Genomic DNA, 15,530 nt, shown 5'->3' with positions numbered 1-15,530 from the left:
GCTAACATCCAGCTAAAAGAACCTCTTAAATATTGTAATATAGTCGAGTAAGAACTTGAGAATATCTGTTGGCACTTCATTGACAAGTACTATCATGAACATGTAATAACTTGGAAGCATTTCATAGTCCAGAAACAGTACCAAAACAAGAGGGGAAAACATGGCAGCCTGCCATAATCCCTTAAGGTCTTTTATTTACAGTTTTCCAAAAAAAGGGAACAATATGGATTTTAACACATGAAAAATAACATACAGCTCTCAAAGCTAATAACTAATTCATTGTCATTTCCCTCAGAACTCAGGATTGCTTTCATGGCTTTTATTTAAAAAGGGTCAACTAAACCAACTATAAGGTGACAAGCATGTGTAAATCTAGAAATTCCACGTTTGAGTCTCGCAAACCGAAGCTTCTTTTGTATAAATATGCGTTTGTTAAAGATGTACAACTATACACAAACAATGCACTGTGGCCCGTACTGCTCTGAGGTGTGAGCTATATTATTAGCTAAGTGTGGCTAAGCCGACTTGAAGGAACAAGCTTTTTTTTTTAGATATTTCAAGTACTTGGAACGACCACCTTACAGTCCTCATCGGTCTCAACTCCAACTTCCTCCTGCGAAGGAAACAACCATAATGACTGATTAAAAATAATTACTGGCACGAAGGCAAAACACACATACTGTAGACGGTGGCATAAAGTTCAGTTTCAGAGAGTTGGTCCGAACAGCTGGTTTCACTCACCAGGAACTGCTTTTTGCTCTTAGGATACCCTTCCAGGATTGAATCCATCATGTCTGAAGCCTGAGAGAAACAGCACAGCTAAGTTTAGGAGTTTAGTTACAACAGCTCGTGTTCTTCTGTTGAAAGTCTACAAATGATTTTTTATTGCATACATTCTAAATAAATAATGTATTATTACTTTCATCAAAGATTTATCATCCGTTATATTAGTCATTTAGTTTATGATATATTCTTTGTTTTAAAGTGAAGACAATAATATTTTTAAAAAATAGTGATTTCTTCAGTTTGCTTGTTTTGTCCAATTACAAATACAAAGAAGAAACACAGATTGACATACAGTATCTGAGAAGCTGATGCTTAACAAATGTCAACCAATCAATCAGCTCTTTGGACATTACCAGTCTCTTCCTCTTCTTCCACTCTTTCACGTAAACATTCCGGTCAGTGTAAACCTGTAAATAAAACATGAGCATTTTACCACCATACAGCAAAAATCAGTTAAAGTATATTGAGTATGTTTCTGAGATGTTTACCTTCTCTCTCTCTTCGGGTGTGACGTGATTTGTGGCCGACTTTATTTTCTCCACGCGCGCTCTGTACCCCGAACACTCTGCTTTCAGCTCCTTCATCTCTGACATCACTTCCTCTGTTGTCAGGGCGCTGTTGAGCTCCTTCAGCTCTGTGAGCCAAGATTTCAAACAATGTAAAACATTCCCTTTTATAATGCATTCAAACAAAAACACGGTACCTTAAGCATGGCGAGCTAGTTCAGGCAGTCAACTCGAGCACTTGTGCTGCCTTCATACCACTCTACAACTAGCCAAACAGAGTCGCTCTATTTAACCTGCCAGACACTACTTCCACGTCGCTGCTGCTTGCCTGCTGGTGCTGTCCTTGCAAATGTCTATTGCTATCTCCGACTCTGGAACCGGTCCTACCTTCTCGAAGTTAAATCAGTGCTTGAAGCCTTTAATTCCACGATATATTCCCTTGAACAAACTCGATCGCAACCAAATGACTCTGGATCTACACGTCAAGCCCCTCAAGGATTTCCCATATTCTGCCTCCAACCAAGAGCATGATTCAAAGCATACAATTCAGCTTGGTACTTTATCTTCTTCTGTCCCAACCTCCTCTGTGTACTTATGCAATAGATATATTAGTTGTTCATGCATTCATTGTATTTTCATTTGAATCCTGCAATCTTCAAGTGCTAAGTATTAAGCCACGCTAGAGTTCATTCATTTGCTCCTCAAGGGCCTTAAGAAGGCACGTCCTCCACGCAATGACAAAGACTTAACTTTAATGTATAAGTTCAGACAAAGGGGTTTCACTATACATTGATAAATGTCAGATGCAGTTGTTACAGCTTTCTCTTGGTTTCTCAGGTGGCGAATATACACAGACCTCTCACCTTTTAATCCTCAGCATAATCTCTCCCTTACTGAATTAACTTTGGAGATCAAATATACACACTGTTTTTGAAACATTCAATGTCTGACAGTTCTGTTTGGGGAGTCAAGGAACCCCGAATAATCATTGCTAAAACTAACACTGTTCCTTTATCTTCCATGCTGAACTTCTCGTATCATTGCCCTCTGACACATGGGTCAGCACCCATGTTTATTCGATGGCTGCAAACCCAACGACGAGGGTTCTCCTCCAAGCTGCGCGATCTCTGCCTAAACTGAATATATCATAAACTAAATGACTAATATGACGGATGATAAATCTTTGATGAACATAATAATACATTATTTATTTAGAATTTATGCAATAAAAAAATCATGGCCCCAGATCGCTATTCCCACTGTTTAAGAATCTGCGCAGCCACAACTGCAGCTCTATATCCGCCTACCTCAACCCTGAGTATCCTGGGCCGTCTGTCATCTTCGGCCCACCAGCGCTATATCATGCTTCACCGGAATGAGATCCTTTCAGCACAAACAACCATGAACTCTTGCACTACTCGATGAATGAGTAAACGTTCAAAGATATATATCTGTAGAATTCTGTTATTGCATACCAGGTGGTTGCTGGGTTAGATTATATGTATTCTATTATAGTATATTCCCCTCATAGCTGCATGCTTGGGGGGGAAGCTCATTGTTGCTGCCTCAAGACCTAGACACAGCCGTCTTGATAGGTAGTATATTCCCCTCAAAGCCGTGGTGCTTAAGGGGGGATGGCTTTTCGGGCTGTTCCCGTGCCTTCACATAGCACTTCACTAGGTAGTGTATATAGGCAGTATATTCCTCTCAAAGCCGCTGTGCTTGGGGAAGAATCGGCTCTGGGCTATTCCTCAGGCCTACACATAGCAGTCTCACTAAGTAGTATGTTCCCCTTAAAGCCGCTGTGCTTAAGGAGGATGGCTTTTCGGGCGTTCCCGGGCCTTCACATAGCGGTCTCGCTAGGTAGTATATTCCCCTAAAAGCCGCTGTGCTTAGGGGGAATGGCCACGTGGCAGCTCGCCAGGCCCTCTACTTATCAGACTTACATCACCAGCGTCAGGCTCGGGCAACGCAGTTTTGGGGGATAGTATCTAATCTCCACGCAGTTTTGGGGCTTAGTTATTTGATCATCACTCATCGTGCTATGTATATCTGTGGAGTGATGAGGGCCGAGCCTAGACGCCAAACTCAACTATATGCTGCTTCTAATACACGTGTTAAAGAGACACGCGAGTTGTCTGACTGAACTATACTGGTGTCGTAAACAAAACAAAAATGCACAAACTTTAGAACTGTGTTGTTTCTGAAAGTCTGGAGACACCAACCTGTATGTAATAAAAATAGTAATACTAAAGTCCTACTATAGAATGTTTTTTATCTAAAAAGTAAAAGTATAGTAAATCATAGAAATGTCAGAAAACTCATAGTATATTATTAATAAAAATAGAACTTCAAAGAATGCTATAAAGAGGTTGCAAAAAAGTAAGTATGTCAAAAATTAAGAAATAAATATTACAGAAAGTCAGAAATGTTTTGTATGGTGTGTAAAAAATATAATAAAAGTTTTAGAATTGCATGTTATAAGAAGTCATACAAAATGCATAGTATGGCTGTCTCAAAAGAATAGTATAACTGGTATAGGATGAGGATAAGCAGTTTACTACACCTGCATCCATCTGTCTGCAGCTCTGGGTGATGGACTGCACGTCTGCGCTGAGCTGTGAAATCTGAGCGTCCATCGCCTTCAGTTCTACATCATCCACGTCTTTAAACTGAGACTGTAGGGAAGGTAGCAGCAGAAGATGAATCTAAACAGCCGTTTTGGCCCTTTACTTGACCTTTCCATGACAAAACTGTATTCAGATGAAAGGACTCACCTGATCAGCGAAATAAATCTTTTGCTTGTTGTATGATTTCTCCTTTATCTTGCCCTCTAGAGCCAGCAGATCCATAGCTTTGACCACTGCCTGGTGAATCACAAATAAACAATCATTAAATGTAAGCTACACACATATAAAAGCATTTATGTGGCAAGTATTTAACTCACTGTTTTTCCCAATCCATGCTGCTTCTGTAAATTACAAAATACATCCTGAGAACTGTATGGTCGGTTCTTCTCATTCAGATATGCAAGGATGACTGACGTGCCTGTGGATGACAGCTCAGTGTGATCATATGGAAGGACACAAACATTTCAAAAGTCTTTTTAACATTATGCATCAACATTAATCACTCAGTGCCTGTAATGTGTCGTTCATTTATACTTGTAATACCCCTCTGCTTATAAAGAGTGAGGCCAAACTATTATAAACACATCTCAATACAATGTAGTTCATTATAACAAAAATGCAAAAATACAACCTCAATAATGAAATTATTATTCAAATTACACATGTCTGACAATGTCAACGAAACTGGATTTTATAAACTTCACGAAGTAAGGAATTTATGGAAGAGTTGCTTTGAATTTTACAGGTGTAACTTGAACAATATCAACTCAGCGTACAAACAATTATACTCTACAAACCTCAAACATAGCCAGAAATGACAACTACATTTGTTTGTTCTTTAATGGTTGTTTTTAAATGCCGCCCTTGACGCACTTTAATGGAAGCGTTAGGTTAGCCCTTATTAATTATCGTAGTTTATGTTTAATGTTAGGTCTTAACAAGCTTAAGACAATTAAGGTTTATGTTATTTAACATTATAGAAATACGCCCCATATACGATTCTTTGAAATAAATGTATTTTGTTGTAAAAGTGGGCGTATTTGGAGTGAGCTCTCTTGTTTAAGAGCTAGCTTATTATTATAAGGGATATGTAGCTAACGTAAGGTGATAGCTTCTGAGCTCAAACTGTATTTCAGTGAAACTATACGACCGCCGTCCTTCATACGGGGGTCAGATACGCCACCACAACACGTTACAGCCAAACACATAATGACATCAAGCTAAGTCTTACCGTTATCCTTCTTACTCATTTTCAACTTCTTCAAAGACGCTATTTGTTTTTAGCTTCCAAAACTGAGTTTCGCGCGAAACATGCGTCACGGAACAGATCGTCTATGCTTTAAGATGCATCACACTAACATATCTCCTGCTCTGCGAGAGTAGTGCGGACAAGCTTTGAGTTCATATTTGCGTTGATTTGATCTTCAACACATGTTTGAATTTTCTCTCAACAGCGTTGTTTTCAAAGTGATTTAATTAATCTGCCGCAAATAAATTACTGGTAATTATTTATCTTTCGCGCTGCCAAAAAAAGAATACTTCGCTTTTTGCCAAAAAAATCTGAGTGAGAGCTCAGTAGTTTTGACTACGTTTAGAGCCAATTTATCTAGCCTGTGTTTTTATGTGGGCAAATGTGTGGGAATAAAAATAAAAATCTACCTCATTGATGTTGGTAGAAAAACATATTTGTGACATATTAATAGTACATGGTTTCCAAACAGGGGGTTTGTTGATTGTTGTCTTAAATAACAAACTTTAGAACTGTCTCAAGAGCTTTATCTGTAGGCTATGTCATCTGAGATCACTGTACACCTTGTCATGTAATAATACCAAAGAAAGCCTTAATTGCAAACATTTTATTCAATACGATTCTCACATCAAAACCAGTTACAGAGAAGAACATATACTACTATGCACGTTACATTATCAAACTGAGGAACAGACTCTTCATGGAGCAGCGATGAGCAACATTCTGTTTAACTGAGGTGGCAAAACCAAGTCAGACAACTAAGACTAACTTCTTCTCCTCCTCCTCCTTCTTCTTCTTCTTCTTTCACCCTAAAATCCAAGCAAGTATCTATCAGTGCACAATTGTTTTACTTCACCCCCATAAATGTGGATCCAGCCGTTTTATATGCCAACTTCTCATCTGCAACTATGATTTCCCTCTCAAAATAACGCATTTAAAGAAATGTTTTCAGCCATTAAAATCCCAGCAATTGCTCACTTTTTGATACATGCATTTAAATACAATTCAACTGTGGCTCATTTAAGTTTTAAGTGCCATTTCCGCAGTAAAGTGATATGATTTGTCTATCAAAAAGAAAATCAGGCTGACCAGCACACAGCCACGTTAAACCTTTACATTCTAACAGGATACATTTCTATTATCAATTTTGATGTAAACATGTTTCCCTATTAAAATATTCATGAATTGAATAATACTTGATTGTTTTCTCCTAAAAAAAAAAATGCAGCATGACTGTCAACTACATGAAATTCAAGGATGATAAAAGATAGGACATTTGTTTAAACATTACTTTAAAAAAGACAACAAACACACAAAGGTATTAAACATGGACATCATATATTATCGAGCTGTATTAAAGGGCAGGAAAACAGCAAAAGGATTCTGAACTTGCACAGAAAAAGAAACAGACCTGGGAAAAAAAAACTTTAAATAAAATAAACAACAAACCTAAGACCAAGAGTTCCTCCAGGACAGATATCTTAAGACTGTAAGGGGTGATTTTTTTTAAATTAAATAAGCTAACAAAAATACATTGAGATGCCTTCATATGTTAGACAGCAGGAAAGAAAATCATAAAGGAGAACTTAAAACCTTTATCCTAATATTAATTATCATGGAAGAGGATAGCTGTCTAAATCCACAACAACTGAAAAGTGTTTAAAAACGGTTAATTCAAATCTGTAAACCTGAAATATTGTAAAAGAGCATGGCCAAATCACTTTTAAGGACAGCAGAGCACTAACATCAACAGCAACATGAACTGCTGCTCCTTTGTCACATTTGATGAAAGCCAATGAGGGGTTAATTTATCTTTCACAAATGACAAAACAACTTGAACATGTATTGCTGTACAATAATGTCATTATCATAGTAGCATGGCTCAACCTAACCAACAGGAATGTCATGTTTGGTCCCATGTTGAATAGCCCTGTAAGATGTTATGGGCACTGTTGTTCTGTATTTACAGACATTATAGACAAGGTGCCGCTAATCACAATTCTGCAACAAGCCTCAATAATGCTGGTTTGTTTAATGTTCGAATGGGGTTTAGGTTTGTTGTGGCATTTGCTATTGCTCAGCCTACAAATGAAATATTTTCTGGATGATCAGGGTTTGAAAGTACGGGAGAACAGAGTTTGAGAAGATACAAATAAGAATCAGGTTCTTCACAGTGATAACTGATGCTAATCAGAAGCAGGGCTGCTGGAACCTTAAATGCTCTCTCACACATGAAAACTGCTCAGGAAGTTGCACTTGACATAAAGACACACTCGCACACACACACACACTCATAAACACACACTTTACTGTGGTTTACCCAGAAAGTTAGACAAGAAGTTAGACCCCTGGCTCTCCCCCCGTCTACTACCCCCTCCTCCTGCGAGGGGGTCCATCTGGTTCAGTTCAGACTGATCCAGCATTTCAAAGTCCTCTCCGTCCAAGTCTGTGTCGAGCTCAGAGCTAGACTGCTTACGGTAGCTCCGGCGGGCTCCAGCCCGTGGAGGGCCTTCTCTGCGGCGGGGGGCAGGGGGCCGAGGTTGCAGCGCCCCGGCCAGAGCTGCCTGGATCATGTTGCTGGCGATGACTCCGGCCAAGTCCCCGGCGAAATCAGAGGCAGGTGGCAGGCCGCTGAGAGAAAGCTCTTCATCCAGATCCTCCTGATCAGAGTCCAGATGGGCGTCCATCACCGAGGCGCGGTAACTAGCCAGCCCAGACATGGCCAGGCTGGGCAGACCGATGCTCGTGTCCTCGTCGTCGTCCATCAGAGTGGCGTCAGGGTTTATGGAGGGGAAGTCTTGGAGGTCCTGAGCAAAGGACTCCTCAGCATCACTGTGCCTGTCAAAATCTGACCAGAACACAGACAGGGACACGGTGAGGGACAAGAACAACCCAAAACAAATAAAGGAAGAGGAGAATCTGCAGTACTTACCCTCAGAGCCCTCTGTGAGTGGGGTCTGCCCACGAGATAGGTTAAAGGTCCCATTATCAGTGTAGGACACCTCAGCATCGGAGTGCTCAGAATCAGTCATCGCCAGTTCTTTTGCAACAATAGCATCATCAAACTACAAGACAAAACAGAATAAAAAGGTTGAACATGTGTTGTATTTTTTAAATATATGCTAAATGTGTTAATTAACTCTTAGGTTGTGCTATAAAAAGTGTTGTAAACTGTTGTAAATTCTCTCATCTCTTGCAGGTGTTACCACACAATGACACATGACAGACATAGCACATGATGTGAACTTTCTAACCAAAGCAAGAAGTGGCTCATGTGTGCATGTAGCTAATGCTGTGCTGAGGTACAAAGCTATTTTTATAATTAGAAGAAGCATACTTTACAGAAGACAGACTGCGTGTGAACACTTCTACATTATGCTGTTTCAGTTATTAGAGACTATGTTGTCTCTTGCCTTCTCTAACAAAGCATGACAATATTTAGTGTGAGTTGTGAGATAGAGACAAATCTTATTTACAAGTTGAAGAGTTAATAAGGAACCCACAAAATACATTAAACAAAAAATGTAAAAAAAGTATAAATTGCTTTCCCAAGTTTATTTTACAAAAATCTTCAGATTTGTCAGTCATTTAAATATTTAGAGACTTTTGGATTCAAACAGACTTACCGTTGGGCAGAAAGCAGCCAACTCCTCCTCGCTGTCACTGTCTTCCCCTGAGGGGCCACGGAGAGGCCTCCGCAGGACTGCAGACAAATGGAAACACAAAGGCAACATTTTAACATTGACAGTCACTAACAGTGCATGTGATCTGTGAGTTAAGTGCAAACAACATCACTTGGTTTGGTACCACCAGAGGCCAGTCACACATTATTAAGATGTCCAAGTCATTTCAGCAACAAGAACCTCATAGAAATGATATTCAAACAAACTATGACCCCCAGAAGAACAGTACTGTTATTTGTGAAATCAATGTAGGAGATGTCATCATGTGATATCTATTTGTTTATTTTCAACTTGGGCTTTGAAGGTTTTAAGTATAAAAAGTAGCAGACATTCAATCAAATGTATTTTTACTACTTACACTGATTATCAATAGGCTTGGACATCATGAACCCACAAACACTGAAGTCCAGTCGCTGCAGGACCGGATCCAGCTTCACACACACATGCTGAAAAATCCTGTAATAGGCTCCCAGAGGAGCGAGGAGAGAAGCCCATACTGCAGGAGAGGAAGAGAAAACTAGTCATTATAGAGAAGGAGGGAATAGTTTGATAATAAAGACATCATAAATAGGTAATGTCACGTAATTGCTTGGTAATAACAATGGGTGTACTGTATGTGGGTAACATCAGACCGAAATGTATTTAACAGTCAAATGGGGCCAGAAACAACCAGTAACAATGTGGAAACTTGTATATTTAACAACAAGGCAAAACTCTTACATAATACTAATGTATAATGGTATCGGTAACCTTCTTTAAAAATATATATATCACGGCAATAATTGGATAAAACACGATGTTAATATGATTACATTAATGGGGTGATAACCTGATGATAATAAGGTAATATACGTTTTTCACAATATTTTAAGCCACTATCAGAGAATATGATCAAAATGACATGAAAGTCTCTGAAATCAAATTGCTAATAACCATATTATAATGTTGAAATTGATCCCCACTTATGTTCCGAATTAAATTATGTTTAATGCTGTGACTCGTTACCCCAAAAAAACCACTTAGGGGTTTCTGTGTAATAACCATAAATTAGCCGGGCTGCAAAATACCCAACTACATGCATCTTTTTTTAAATGTTAAGATAATATTAGATCCACACAAACATACAGAGGCATGACTCAATATGTTATTACCAAACTGTAATGTGAACTGCTACCGGGAATTACTTTTGGGCTGCGTTAGCTTCAGTGGATACTCAGTTTCTACGTCAGAGCAGAAGTCTTGGCCGCCCTCCCAGAGTCTGCAGCCTACACTGGGTGGAGGTTGGGAGATTAGCCCAGTCTCAGTCCCTTTCCCTCCCTCACTACTTCCTTCCTTCCTTGTGTGCCTCATCCTGGATTTAATCACCTCACAGGATAGGCTGTGTAACCGGGACCCAACTGATCAGGTTTCACCCTCCATGTATTTTTAATAGGACCAGTCAGGCCAGTTTCCCTGCCTTAGTGAAGGAGCCTGGATCTGTAGTAAGGACTGATGAAACTGCAGGGACTCACAGGCAGAGTAGGAGAGCACTAATCCAGGAATGTAGCGTCCAACCCCAGCCAGGCAGGTGAACACGCCACAGGTCAGGAGGCAGAACTGACACAGAGCAACCACACACAGGAGATTAAGTCAGCTCCTACAATACATGCTGACTATGGTGCAGTTATACACAGCTGACAACTCAAATAGGAGAGCAGAAACATCACAGACTGAAAAAAAAAAACTCAGATAAGAAAACAAGTCAGATTTTCTCCCTGAATTAATTGGCAATACTTAGGATCTTGATTTGGCATGATGATTAAATTGTGACGGACAAATTACACTATTTAAAAAGGCGGTTTCCACATGCTGTGATATACTGTATATTTGATGACCTTCAACTACAGTATATTATGATCAGTGCCATATTTCCATTTGTTTTGCTGGCCAAATGTACACACTGCATGATGGTTTAGTCGCACACAGATTAACATCACAGTCACACATACACCATGTTGTTATTGTTTTGATTATGTTCTCACATGAAAGTGAAACATGCTTTAAAAAAGTGTGGATGTGCAGGAAGACTTTTATTTTGAAATGTGTTAAGAGTTATAGAAGGTCCTGTAAAAGTCAATGTTTTATAATTAACATTCAACTGTTTTTGTGACGTGCCAAATATAATTCTTAGAAATAAAATTGGGATCTAAAAAAGAGATTTTTTCCAAATTGTAGGCGTCCCTCACCTTGCCGGGGTAATGTTGTTTGAACTGCACCACACTGGATGTGAACACAGCTCCACTGACCCAGGCCTCAGCGATGTGGTGGCACAGTTCAGGCACGCTGAGGACGCCAGGCTGCACCAGACCCCAGCTGGACAAACAGAGGAAATGATCAACACCCCAGGCTTTCTATTTATACTATTGTTGTTGTTATAGTTGGAATACTTGCTGCTGTATTAACACACCTTTCATTTTCTGGTTCTTCCAGGTTTCTAACTGTGGAGAGAGAGAACATTCATCACTTTCAGAAACATACTCAGCGTACAATAACTAAAAAGCTATCATATTAGTTACAAATTATTTCTAAACTCGTCTTCATTCTCTGATCTTTTGTAGATGATGTTACACAAGTTCAACAACAGGTTTGAGAGATTAACTGTTACAGGTGTAATATAAATCACTTGCAAAGTCCAGAATGTATGGCATATCTTTCTGACAAAGTACCCTTGTTACAATCTGGGGAAAGGAAGAAGCAGTCTGTTAGAAATATATAAAAAGTCACATGTAGCACACCTCTAATCTCTGGCCAGATTTGATTTCTCCAGGTATCAACAGTGACAATCAGAGCCAGACCAAAAGCCAGCAGGAACAGCAGGCGCAGCGAGGTCAGGGCGAAGAACCTGGAGGGCAATAAAACAAAGCAAATACATGAGAAAAATATACCTTTAATGAGTAAATAATAAACAAAGTTTAACAAAACAGTGTCACAGACTCAATCACTTAGTACAGAATTTATGAAAGTAATGATGTTTATTCAGAACAAAAAAAAAAGTGAAAGTGGTTTAGTTTAAAGTCAAGTGTTCCAATTGATGCACTAGTTTGCTAGTGCATCTGAATGTTTGTTGACCACAACACCGTTTACAGATTAACCTAACAAAGAATGTGTTGGCAGAATGTGGGGTGTTGGTATTTGGGGTAATACTGCAATAAGCAGCTACAGTTGGGGAAAAACATCAAATGCAAATGTATCAGTAAACCAATCCCTGGTACGCACATAATATATCAACTTGCAAATTATTGCAAAAAAGTGTCAAAACAACACTCACTTAAACAACATTCTTTGAAGATACATTTTATTGTATGGTTCTATTTAATTGTATTATTGTGTAAGCTATATCCATTTCCCCCTTGGTGCTCTAAGAAGGTTAAACAAGACCTCCAGTCAGAATGGTTGCCTGTGTCTCCTCCTCGTCTCCATGTGACTTGCCATTGTCAGTTGCTTCATGCAGATCATTAGTGTATATCTTTGCCAGCAACACTGAGTGTGATGAAGCACAAGCACAAGGGAGACATGCCTCCAAGTCTAATCTAATAATGTCTGAATGCCTGAGCTCCACAAGCCAGCCTAGTTACCCAGGTCAGTGGTTCTCACCATACAGCAGTATCAATGTCACTTCATTTAGCCGAAATATATCCTATACTCTCTCCTCTTGGTTTCTACTGTACTTGGTTCTTGATGTTCCACCAACAGATTAAGCGACAGATAACAAACACCAACTATTTAGATATTTCATTTCAGCCCAAATAAAAAGAGTTCTTACTTAGCGTCTTATTTATTTCATATTAAACCAGATATCTTTGGGTTTGGATGGAGAAAAACAGACATTAAAATACATTATCTAGGACTTTAAGGAGGAAAAATGGTTATTGGTAAAACAGAGACTGCTATTCACGGACATGGGCTTAATACCTCCAAGATGTGCGGAAAGCCCTGTAAAAAAGGAATTCCCTCCCATTTCTGTATCGAAAACACATTGACCTAAATGCACAGCCTCACACACTCAAGCCGCTTCAATGGAAATGGTCAAGTAGATCATCCACAAAGACACCATGCTGTTATCAAGATGAAAAAAACCGTTTGTCCAGGAGCCACATGAGAGATAAGGTGGAAATGAGTTTAGTGCATTAACCACACACAAGGCAAGGCAAGTTTATTTATATAGCACTTTTCAACACAAGGCAATTCAAAGTGCTTTACAAAAAATGAAAGAGATTAAGAAAATGGCATTTAAAATCAGTCATTAAAAAGAAAAGCTAATAAAATAAACATTAAAAGAAAAAATACATGGATAAAAGTTACAGTGCTGTCAATTAAACATTATCAATGATGTGCTGCAATGTTTTAAAGAAAGGTGCAATTCCCCCTGTTGCTTTACATGTTCGTTTATCAAATGATTGATGACAGATTCCCCTTACAGCATTAACGCTAATTGAACCAGTGTGCATTTGGCACTATACGTTAACCTTATCTGTGCTGGTTTTAGGCGCATGTCTTTTCTGTGTATGCACTTTGAAAGCAACAACATATAAGTCTATCTCTTTGTATGTGCCCAGAGAGCTGACTTAAACGGCCATTACATCTGATTCTGAGTGTGTCTATAAATAGTGCCACTAGCCAGCCATCTGCCCTCTTTTGAATTGACAGGTGAACATTGCATTGTGTAGAATCACCATCTGCTTGAGGTCACTGGCTCTCACCCAACAACCAGCACACACTGTCTGTATTGTCTGGATGTAGGTTGCCATAACAGAAACAGACTAGGGAAACATAACTACAAAATGTACAAAGTTTGCGCTGAAAACTTACCAGAACACCACGTTGACCACCGTGTAGATAAGCACACACTGTAAGGGTCTCTCCCACACCAGGACGGACTGTAGGTAGGTCAGCACGGGCTCGTAGGGCCCCAGCCTGGACTGGAGAGCGGCTTTGACAGCCCGCACCTGGCCGTCTCTCTCGCTCGAGCATGGTCGACTTCGCATGCAAATATTTGACCCCTGCTGGGCAGAGCCATCATCCAAGGGTGCACCTTCCATTGCCCCAATGTGCTCCATCTTAGCTGTCTACAGATGATCAAATCAGCCTGTAAAAAGAGACATGAGTGGAGACAGGTACATGAGAAGGGACGCCACGGAGCAGCAGCACTCACTACATTAACAGTGCTATGCTAGCTAGCTAACCACGCCAGTTAAATCATCTGTTAGCGTCTAACACTAGTTAATTATAGTAGAAACGAGCTTTGTATCACATACAGAATCAAAATGTTTTTAAGATAACATGACACGTACTATTTTGTCATTTTTACAGAAGTGAAAGGCTCTTCGGATTCTGACAATATGGCGTAACCTGTTTTTCTGAGACAGCAGTCCAATCAGAATCCCCTGTGTCATGCTGCATTCAGGTGCAATAGGACAAGTTTGTTTACTTTGAAGCACATCATTGACAAACTTCTTTGATGTTGAAATATAAATGTACTTATTTTCGTTTTTTTTGGTATCTTTCATGGTATTGTTTGGCTGTGTACGTACAAAATATAGCTAAAGTATATATATATATATATATATATATTATTTTTTGTTAAGAATCCATGTACCACTAACATGATGATACTTTACTTTTAATATAAATGAAAGTAAAATCAGAGACACAAGTCGGTAAAGCTGTGACTTGGTAATGAAGCAGAGCTCTGATTTATTTTTATTTATTTAATAAATTAAATGAAAACGTTTTTTATTTGAAATAGTTAAGCTTGGCACTAGAGTTAAGGTTTGTTTTTTTTAAAGAAAGAGTTCACGAAACTGTACACGTTTCTACCATACATCCATGGTTTCTACAGGGACCTCATGTTGTCAAATGTGTAACTACATTAGCCTGTAAACGTTTTTTTTTTTAACGCCGTAACCGGAAGTTATAACAATTTTATTATGTCTAACTTTGATCGGCTGAGTTCACTTGTAGTTACTGATTGTGACCACTAGAGGACAGACAAACGCACGACTTTAAATCTCTATGCTTTAAATACATGTTATGATCAGATCATTATACGTTTTAGAAACAAAACGAATCTCAATATTATTGACAAATACCTTGTAGAATTATCACCAAATAAAATCATGTCTACAATCTTTAAATGGTAACTGGTTAAACCTCATATCCTCTCATACAGTCTGTCTATCTTCAGTCAATATCAAACAGTCATAATGTTATAATAATAATAAAATAATAATAGTATCATTATTACATGTTGACATTTTATCATAATTGTTATTATTATTATTATTATTATAAAAGGATACAGTTTTAAAATCCTCATTAGATCTCTATCTAACGAGATAGATCACCCTGACCCACCACTTACAACTTGTATACAGTCTATGCTTACAACATGTCAGTAAAAATACAATAAACGGTACTTGAGTAAATGTACTTACATCTCAACCTTTATAATACAGTCTATGATCTCAACCTGATCTCAACGCAACGAATGTCAAGACAGAAACAATAACATACTAGTACTTCCGGCAAAGACTTTCAAAATAAAACAATCAAATTACCGTTTAGGCAGCATACTAGAACCAGAGGAGGGGCGAGGTTTCGTGTTTTTCATGAGTTTGGCCAGAGCCATATGATAGAA

The 15,530-nt window shown here is 38.8% G+C and overlaps 2 protein-coding genes across 3 annotated transcripts; both read right to left on the bottom strand.

Moving 5' to 3' along the window:
- Positions 1-157: 157 nt before the first annotated feature.
- On the bottom strand, positions 158-5,320 carry psmc3ip (PSMC3 interacting protein). Its single transcript, XM_034220115.1, has 8 exons — positions 5,154-5,320; positions 4,240-4,340; positions 4,070-4,159; positions 3,859-3,970; positions 1,275-1,420; positions 1,140-1,193; positions 742-801; positions 158-613 (listed from the first exon to the last, which is right to left on the bottom strand). Exons 1-8 carry the CDS (start codon positions 5,170-5,172, stop codon positions 557-559), a joined length of 639 nt encoding a protein of 212 aa, XP_034076006.1. The 5' UTR covers positions 5,173-5,320; the 3' UTR covers positions 158-556.
- Positions 5,321-5,763: 443 nt separating this feature from the next.
- On the bottom strand, positions 5,764-15,346 carry retreg3 (reticulophagy regulator family member 3). Of its 2 annotated transcripts, none has more exons than XM_034220255.1 (10): positions 14,185-14,273; positions 13,703-13,979; positions 11,629-11,735; positions 11,301-11,331; positions 11,080-11,206; positions 10,366-10,450; positions 9,213-9,350; positions 8,798-8,874; positions 8,104-8,236; positions 5,764-8,019 (listed from the first exon to the last, which is right to left on the bottom strand). In XM_034220255.1, the coding sequence occupies exons 2-10, from the start codon at positions 13,948-13,950 to the stop codon at positions 7,478-7,480; spliced, it is 1,488 nt and encodes a 495-aa protein (XP_034076146.1). In that variant the 5' UTR covers positions 13,951-13,979; positions 14,185-14,273; the 3' UTR covers positions 5,764-7,477. The 2 variants fall into 2 exon arrangements, with proteins under 2 accessions (XP_034076146.1, XP_034076145.1); XM_034220254.1 differs by lacking the exon at positions 14,185-14,273 and adding an exon at positions 15,328-15,346 and having other exon boundaries at positions 7,478-8,019.
- Positions 15,347-15,530: the final 184 nt, after the last annotated feature.

This window comes from Gymnodraco acuticeps, unplaced genomic scaffold (genome assembly GCF_902827175.1).
Source record: "Gymnodraco acuticeps unplaced genomic scaffold, fGymAcu1.1, whole genome shotgun sequence".
In the NCBI taxonomy this organism is placed as follows: Eukaryota; Metazoa; Chordata; class Actinopteri; order Perciformes; family Bathydraconidae; genus Gymnodraco; species Gymnodraco acuticeps.
Note: the sequence above shows the minus strand (reverse complement) of the source record. Positions and strands in the feature narration are given on the sequence as shown.

What these genes read in the sequence shown, in the direction of transcription:
- psmc3ip (XM_034220115.1), bottom strand. An exon ending in AGCATGGATTGGGAAAAACA is followed by an intron (nt 4,160 to 4,239) that starts GTGAGTTAAATA and finishes GTGATTCACCAG; the next exon opens with GCAGTGGTCAAAGCTATGGA. An exon ending in AGATTTATTTCGCTGATCAG is followed by an intron (nt 3,971 to 4,069) that starts GTGAGTCCTTTC and finishes CCTTCCCTACAG; the next exon opens with TCTCAGTTTAAAGACGTGGA.
- retreg3 (XM_034220254.1), bottom strand. Translation starts at nt 13,950, where the DNA reads ATGGAGCACATTGGGGCAATGGAAGGTGCACCCTTGGATGATGGCTCT. An exon ending in AATCTGGCCAGAGATTAGAG is followed by an intron (nt 11,332 to 11,628) that starts GTGTGCTACATG and finishes CTCTCTCCACAG; the next exon opens with TTAGAAACCTGGAAGAACCA. An exon ending in GAAGAACCAGAAAATGAAAG is followed by an intron (nt 11,207 to 11,300) that starts GTGTGTTAATAC and finishes CTGTTTGTCCAG; the next exon opens with CTGGGGTCTGGTGCAGCCTG.